The 8,345-nt window shown below is 43.1% G+C and overlaps 1 protein-coding gene across 1 annotated transcript in view; it reads left to right on the top strand.

Moving 5' to 3' along the window:
- The first annotated feature begins 3,939 nt into the window (after positions 1 to 3,939).
- SLC17A5 (solute carrier family 17 member 5) overlaps positions 3,940 to 8,345 on the top strand; it is a 46,860-nt gene continuing 42,454 nt past the window's right edge. The window contains exons 1-3 of the mRNA XM_007458408.1: positions 3,940 to 3,982; positions 4,505 to 4,701; positions 6,898 to 7,131. Coding sequence (XP_007458470.1) covers positions 3,940 to 3,982; positions 4,505 to 4,701; positions 6,898 to 7,131 — 474 coding nt within the window. The remainder of the gene's footprint in view (positions 3,983 to 4,504; positions 4,702 to 6,897; positions 7,132 to 8,345) is intronic.

Raw genomic sequence — 8,345 nt, 5'->3', positions numbered from 1 at the left:
TGCTTTAACGATAACCAGAATTCCTTCCTACCTGCCTGTGTAACTGCTCCACTTTGACCACTCTCATTTCATCTGGACCTTCCGCCCATTGATCCCTCATCTTTTTATGGAAGAGTTCACACATATACAAAAGTAGAGAGATCTGTCTGTTTCATCTATCGTCAAGAGAACTTCATAGGTAGAATTGTGAAGTTCCATCAGGAAACACCTCTCTGCTTTTAAGCCCCCTAAATATTCATATGCCAGCTCTCCCAGACACTGCTGTAGGCATTGAAGGTATACAGCAGTGAACAGAACAGAACAAAAGCTCCTGCCCTCCCTGAGATTTTATATTCTAGTGTGCCTTTTCCTAAACCATTATCCATTATCTCCATTTTACTTGCTTCTTGGGCCAGAATCACAGTCCAACACTTTATTTTCTTGTCAGCACTCTAAATTCCCTGCTTTGTCACCACACCATCTCAGTGCCAGCTATCTGCTTACCTGGTGCTTGCCTCTGCGTACAGGCAAGTCGTGCTTCAAGGTCACACGCGAGGGCAGGTTGCGCCCACCAGTTTTGGGTGGGTGTCCACTCCCTCAGCAATTCTGCATGTTTCACTGGGAACCTAACACCCACTTCAACAGCTTCTTAAGTTCTTTTTTCAACTTTGATTTCTCACAAATGAGAAATAACCTTGATCCGTAACAAATTACCTCAATTCCTAATGTCCAGGAAGAGTAATAATAACAACAATTCACAGTTATTTGAAGGCATATTATGTGCTAAGCACTGTTCTAAGTATTTTACGTGTACCCCACCTCAACTAATCTTTTTAGCCCTAATATAGGCAAAACACTTAGGCTGATATCGAGCACATCGGGCTCAATAACTATTACCTATTGGGTTTTTTTTTTTAACATCTTTATTGGAGTATAACTGCTTTACAGTGGTGTGTTAGTTTCTGCTTTATAACAAAGTGAATCAGCTATACATATACATATATCCCCATATCTCCTCTCTCTTGCGTCTCCCTCCCACCCTCCCTATCCCACCCCTCTAGGTAGTCATAAAGCACCGAGCTGATCTCCCTGTGCTATGCGGCTGCTACCCACTAGCTAGCTATTTTACATTTGGTAGTGTATATATGTCCATGCCACTCTCTCACTTCATCCCAGCTTACCCTTCCCCCTCCCCGTATCCTCAAGTCCATTCTCTACATCTTTATTCCTGTCCTGCCCCTATTACCTGTTGTTCTTGTTATTAAATTCAGTGCCCAGTGTCCCACTCTGAGTTATGCAACGCCATAGTCCAGCCCCATAAGATCATTTGCTGTTTCCCGCTCCTTCTGGCTTGCTTTCCATACTTCTGTACCTGCCGCTGCCTCTGCTTACATCGCTCTCCTTCCTCAAACCTGCTTATTGATGAAGGTTCAGTGCACGTGTTCTTTCTCCCAGAGGCCTTCCTTGACCCCCACACACAGCACATTCATGTCACTCTTTTGTCCCGTGTTACACATGTATGTGTATCGTAGCCATTTATCTCGTTGGTATAACTTTTTCCAGGATAAACGGGAAAGGAACTCACTTTTACTGACTGCCCTTCAGTATTTCATCTAATGCACACACAACCCAGTGAGGTGGGTGGCGGTCACCTCATTTGGGAGCTGAGAAACCTGATAATGAAAACTATTAACTAACTTCCCCAAAGACATACAGCCAGTGAAAATCAGAGCTGAGCTCCGTCTCCAGGTCGGCTTCAATCTAAATCAGCCTCTGTTCTTTCAGCTACGCCCACTCCACATTCCTAAGTTTAAACCATGTTTTAGAAGCTGATGTTTGTTTTGATGGGTGCTCCGTTGGTTACGCAAGCATGGTTTTGTTTTGAACTTGATTTCAGTGTGGCGGGCGCCGGATGACTGTTCTCTCCACGTGTCACGCGAGCACGCTTTTCTTGGACCAATTTCAAACACTGGCCAAATTCACAGGCACATTTTGCTCTGTCACCATACTTTCTTGAAACAAAATCTTTCTGACTGATTTATAATCAACAATCATTTTTTAAAACTAGTAACCCCTTATTGGTAATGTTCTTAAAATCTCATAGTCATATACTTCATGACTCCTGTGTTGGCTTTTTCTTTTCTGATTATTGACTCTGTGCCCCCAAAAGTTAACGTTGCCGGGTCCATAACTTCTCGGTCAGATTTCCAAGTAGTATCACTAGGAATTTGAAATCATTTTACTCACCTTTCCTCCACTTCCCAAGATTCTACCCCTACATGATATTCACACGGTAAGGCATATCATATTCCTAATCAGTTATCGTGTGGGGAGAAACTGATAACATACAGTAAAATAAGGCAACTCAAATAAGGATAGAATGGAGTGATAACATTACAAGTCAGAGTAGCAAAAAATAAAGTTGTTCAGAGTAAGAGCATTGCTGGTAACTTTGTCCCTCCCTTTCACTAACCCCTGTGTCCAGTGTGTTGGCAAGGCCTGTCAGTTCTGCCTTTAAAGTTATCTCAAATCTACGCATTTCTCTCCGTTGCCTGGGCTTTGCTCTACTTTAAGCCACCATCACCTCTTTCCTGGAAACTTCTAATAATCCCTTGAGTGATCTCCCTGAGTCTACATCCCTCACCACCGTTCACACTTCTGCCCGTTTGTCATCTCCACACAGCAACCAGAGAAGCTCTTTAAACCATAAATCACATCTTGTCACTCCTCTGCTGAAGCAGATAATGAACTTTGTATATAGTACCTTGGCAAAGCAGACAGTGCATTAATCTGTATATTTCCTGCTCCAGATTACCAGAGTAACATACTTTAATTGCCCAAATTTGGAAAGATTATGAGTCGCCCCCCATCCAGACTTCTCTGTATATTCTCGTCCAACACAGAGCAATGATAAAGAAAATGTGCTCTCCTATAAAACATGCCTTGCATTCTGCAACTGTCCTTAACTAGACAGCTGCCTTTTTGCTTGGGGCAGAGAGCCAGTGTGTCTAGATTCAGGTAACAGAGGCAGCATGAATGAAGCTTTAGAAATATAGTTTTCACAGGTCTGGATCTAACTGTGGCAGTGGTGCCATAGTTCCAATACCAGCTGTACTCCTGCAAAGGGAGGCAAGAATGCCAAATGAAAAGTTGTCTGTTAAAAGATGTCAGTCTTGCACAGAGGAAAAATTGATAGCAGTTGTTAAGTGTATGAGGGCTTGTAGAAAAGTGAGTAGGATCACAGTATATTAACATACACCTAAATACAGTTGTGCTGTATTCATTAAAGCTTCCATCTGAATCTGTACCAAGACCGTTATACTCTGAAAAATGTATCCTTGTGTGATGTTAGGTCAATGAAAACACCAGGATTCCTGAGTAGGGAAAAACATGCACACGTGTGTGTGTGTGTGTGTGTGTGTGTAATGCTAATGAGTCATTGCCAAATAAAAGCACACATATATTCATATATATGTACTTAACTTTAACTTGTCATTAGCAAATGAAACAGATGTTCCTATCTTTCAACAGGTATTTATCAAACACTCAGTGTTGACCAAACTTAAGTTGTAAAAACCTGGATTAGCCACTTCCTCGTTGTCGTTCGGGGTCAGTCACCCTTAAGTCAGCTTCCTGCATTCTCATCTCCCCTCCAGTTCTGCAACTCAGTAAAAGAAGTAAAAAAGAGAAAATATGTGCATACGCCTATAGAGTAAAAAACTAGGTCAGACTCCTCCTGTCACATGATCGTCCTCTCATTGGTTCCTCCAACCCACTCTGCCTTCCTTTTTTCTTTTTTTAAATCATTGTGGTACATTCACTAACTGTGCTTTTTGCTGTGGGACCTTTAAGCAAGACCAACTGAGCAACTGTCACAGGGGCTGCAACTGTCACAGATTCTGCAAGTTTGCTTCTGGACTCTTAAATACATTTAGTTTAGGAGAGCCTTAAGTATTAATCATGGCTTCTGATTCAAACCCAGCCTCTGAGGATACTTTTCAAGGTAAGAAATTATCAGGAGGTGTTTCATGCCCTGGCCTTGGCAGTAAATTTTTTGTGCTGAGATAACGTTTATGATGAGAGGGCTACTGACCCATAGTAATGTACGTGCCACACTGAACGCTCGAGGACTTATTGGCCATGTTTGAGACATGTTTTTCAGAAATAGTGATGCCGTTAAACCCGCTTACCTGCTTTTCTCTTCTCTTGCCAGCTGACAGGGATTAGGGGTTTGGTTTTGACTCTGGAATGCAGATTTTTCTGAGCAAAGTTGTTGCCTCCATGTTTTAAGAAACTGTCTTACAGTTCAGGCTCTCATGTGTTAAATCTTTATCAAAACTACAGGTACTGGGAACAAATTCTCTTTGATACATGTTTTTAGATATGCTTCATCTGAGAATATTCTCAGAAAAATGTTCATGATTTATTCATTTGTGTACATCTAAGAAATGACCTCTTTAGTGATTTAGACAGTATCATCTAAGTTACTCTTTTAATGAAAGTTTTCCACCAATCTTTATTTCAGCTCCAGTGTGCTGCTCTGCTCGTTACAATCTAGCATTTTTGGCCTTTTTTGGTTTCTTCGTTCTCTATTCATTACGGGTGAATCTGAGTGTGGCGTTAGTGGATATGGTGGATTCCAACACGACTGCAGCAGATAATAGAACTGCCAACGAGTGTGCAGAGCATTCCACTCCCATAAAAGTTCTTCATAACCAAACGGTCAGTGCTGTTTTTCAAGCAAATTATCTTAATCCTAAAATACTTCCAAGTAAAAATATTGAAAAATATTGAATTTATTCATCCTACAGAGACACAGACACTTTCTTCATGTAAACTCTGAATCATTTTCTTTTGTGTTTTCCCAGTAACTGGTTAGACAGTAACATAACTGTAGCTGCTGCTGCTGCAGCGCCCTGATCTGTTTGAAAAGTAGTTTTTCAGTTTCCTCCGTAAACATACTGTCCTTGAAGAGAATTTGGAAAAGCCTGTCTGGCATATTAGAAAATTAGGTTGTTTTAGATGTTGCTAAATAGTTTTTATGGGACCATTATTTAATAGCTGTACTACTTAAAAGGTTCCTGTTGCAGGAGGATTAAGATAATCTCAACTACAGGATGAAAAATAAAAATGGGTCACTTTCAAAACAAAATCTATACATGCCTCACCTAAGCTGCTGATGTCATTTTGCCTCCCTCATATTATACTGGAATTGATAAGTGCATGTTCATCATTTGTTCAGAATTGAGTTTTACACACTTTCAACATTTTCTTTTGTCTCACATGGGGAGACAGTACAGGCGGGAAAGGCTGGTGTCCTTGTTTTTTCTTGTGGCCACACTGTGCGACATGTGGGATCTTACTCCCCCGACCAGGGATTGAACCTGCACCCCCAGCAGTGGAAGCGCACAGTCTTAACCACTGGACCGCCAGGGAAGTCCCAAGTGTCCTTTTTTTTTTTGCAGTATGCGGGCCTCTCACTCTTGTGGCCTCTCCTGTTGTGGAGCACAGGCTCCGGACGTGCAGGCTCAGCGGCCATGGCTCACGGGCCCAGCCGCTCCACGGCACGTGGGATTTTCCCAGACCGGGGCACGAACCCGTGTCCCCTGCATCGGCAGGCGGGCTCCCAACCACTGCGCCACCAGGGAAGCCCCTGTCCTTTTCTATAAGCGTATTTTCATCCATCTTCAGTGCTCACAAAGGAGCCAGATCCCATGTAGGTGAGTCTCTCCTGCCATTTACAGACAAGATCACTCAAACAGGGAAGAGGGTTTCTGCCCAAACAAGCACATGTGCAAAATAATGACTTATCAAAAATCTTTACATTGGACTTCAATAATGTTGCCGAGTATATATTTGGGTTCACATCACCCACTTTCCCCCACCTCAACCTGCTGGACACTTCATGAAGCCCTGGAATTCTACAGAGAAGCTGCAGATTGGTACTGTAAACAAGGATAATTAGGGCTTTGCTTTGTTTCTTTACTTTCGATAAGTGCTTTTGATGATCCACCTACTTAATTGCCCTACATGGACAGTAAAAAGAAATCCTGAATGGTTCTTAACACGTGGGTAGGTTACAGGGCTATGTGTGCTAAAGATGTCAGATACTCAGTCACCAAATCTTCATTTTCCCCTTACTGTGTACTGCTACTAATTAAAAGGCATTTCCTACTCACGTGGAGTTTCTGGCTTGGTTTAAATTCTTGCTCTTTTGTATCGCTCTGTGTCCTTGTTGAAGTGCTTGGTCTGAAATGGTCTATTAATTAATGGCCTATTAATTATATTTTTGCATACTAGTAGCCAGCATTAAGTGAATATTTAGTGTGTGTCAGGCCTTATTTTATGGGCCTTTTTCATTTAATCTTCCCAGATCACAAATCCAGTAAGCAACAGAGCTGCGCTTGAACCCAGGCCGGGCTCCAAAGCCTAGCTTGGCCACTGCAGTATCCTGTTCAGTAGCTTTCTGGATTAAACCTGTGCCTTTTTTGAGCCTTCTTTGTCATGGTCATTACAAAATATCTACAATTCATCCCATAGTCTAGTTTCATAAAGTAGCAAGCCTTCCTGAACATTATGACTTTCAATGATTTTCGATTCACTTCTAGAATCTGCATGTCTGTATCACGGTGACTCACCTACCCAGTAGAAAGTCTGCATGTTCTTCAGTCTAAAACAATGGTTCTGGGGAGTTTCCTGGCAGTCCAGTAGGTAGGACTCAGTGCTTTCACTGCTGTGGCCCAGGTTCAACCCCTGGTCGGAGAACTAAGATCCCACAAGCCTCACGGCCAAACAAACAAACAAACAAAAACAGTGGTTCAAAATTACATGTATATGTACTCACATGCCAGTAAGAGAAAGGAGCCATTTCATCTCAAGGTCTTAAAAGGCTGTTATTTTTCCTCCTACTCTTTACAGGGTAAAAAGTACCGTTGGGATGCAGAAACTCAAGGATGGATTCTCGGGTCTTTTTTTTATGGCTACATCATCATGCAGATTCCTGCAGGATATGTTGCCAGCAGAAGTGGGGGAAAACTGCTGCTGGGATTTGGGATCCTTGGCACCTCTCTCTTCACCCTGTTCACGCCCCTCGCTGCAGATTTCGGAGTTGGAGCCCTCATTGCACTCAGGGCCCTAGAAGGACTCGGAGAGGTATTTTTTTTCTTTTGTTATTCTTCTTACCCTATATCACTTTCTTGTCTCCTTAAAGATATCATTCTTGGATTTCCCTGGTGGCGCAGTGGTTGAGAGTCCACCTGCCAATGCAGGGGACACGGGTTCGTGCCCCAGTCTGGGAGGATCCCACATGCCGCGGAGCGGCTGGGCCCGTGAGCCATGGCCACTGAGCCTGCGCGTCCGGAGCCTGTGCTCCACAACGGGAGAGGCCACAAGAGTGAGAGGCCCGCGTACCGCAAAAAAAAAAAAAAAAGATATCATTCTACCATAGAAAAATGATTCATTTCATTGGCATGTAGAAAGACATTGAATGCTAGAGCTGAACACACTTTACATGTATAACAACAGTTAATAAAATTTATTAAATTTTCAAAAATTAAATATAAAAAAGAAAAACGGATAATAATAATTTGTTTCTTATTTAGGCAAAAAGAGGCAAAAAGACAAGGTTAATATGGTCATAATAGTAGCTGATAATTATTGATCACTACCTATGAGCCAAGTACTAATCCAAGCACCCCACATGTAATTAAGTATGTTTAACTGGCTTCCCTGGTGGCGCAGTGCTTGAGAGTCCGCCTGCCGACGCAGGGGGTGGGGTTCGTGCCCCGGTCCGGGAAGATCCCACGTGCCACTGCGCGGCTGGGCCCGTGAGCCATGGCGGCTGAGCCTGCGCGTCCGGAGCCTGTGCTCCGCAACGGGAGAGGCCACAACAGTGAGAGGCCCGCGTACCACCCAAAAAAAAAAAAAGATATCATTCTTTGATATGAATATGAACTAGAAAAAATGACACTGGAAGATGATAGGGATTTATTTTTTAGTTAGAAACGGATTAACTATGAAATAACATGAGTAGATTTCACTTGTGGTCAGTGAGGTCTTGAGTGGGGGCACTCCAAAACTAGAAGCTTTACTCAAAGACTAGAGAAAACATTTTCTAGGGGAATACTTCATAGCTTCCCCTACTCCCTCCTACTGAGGAGATAAGAAACCACTATTAAAACTATGAAGACAGACCATCCTACTTCTTGAACTTTTTTTTTTTTTTGCGGTACGCGGGCCTCTCACTGTTGTGGCCTCTCCCATTGCAGAGCACAGGCTCCGGACGCGCAGGCTTCGCGGCCATGGCTCACGGGCCCAGCTGCTCCGCGGCATGTGGGATCTTCCCGGACCGGGGCACGAACCCGTGT

The sequence above is a fragment of the Lipotes vexillifer genome, unplaced genomic scaffold (assembly GCF_000442215.2).
Source record: "Lipotes vexillifer unplaced genomic scaffold, Lipotes_vexillifer_v1.1 scaffold2, whole genome shotgun sequence".
Taxonomy (NCBI): domain Eukaryota; kingdom Metazoa; phylum Chordata; class Mammalia; order Artiodactyla; family Lipotidae; genus Lipotes; species Lipotes vexillifer.
This window is presented reverse-complemented; position numbering and strand designations above follow the sequence as displayed.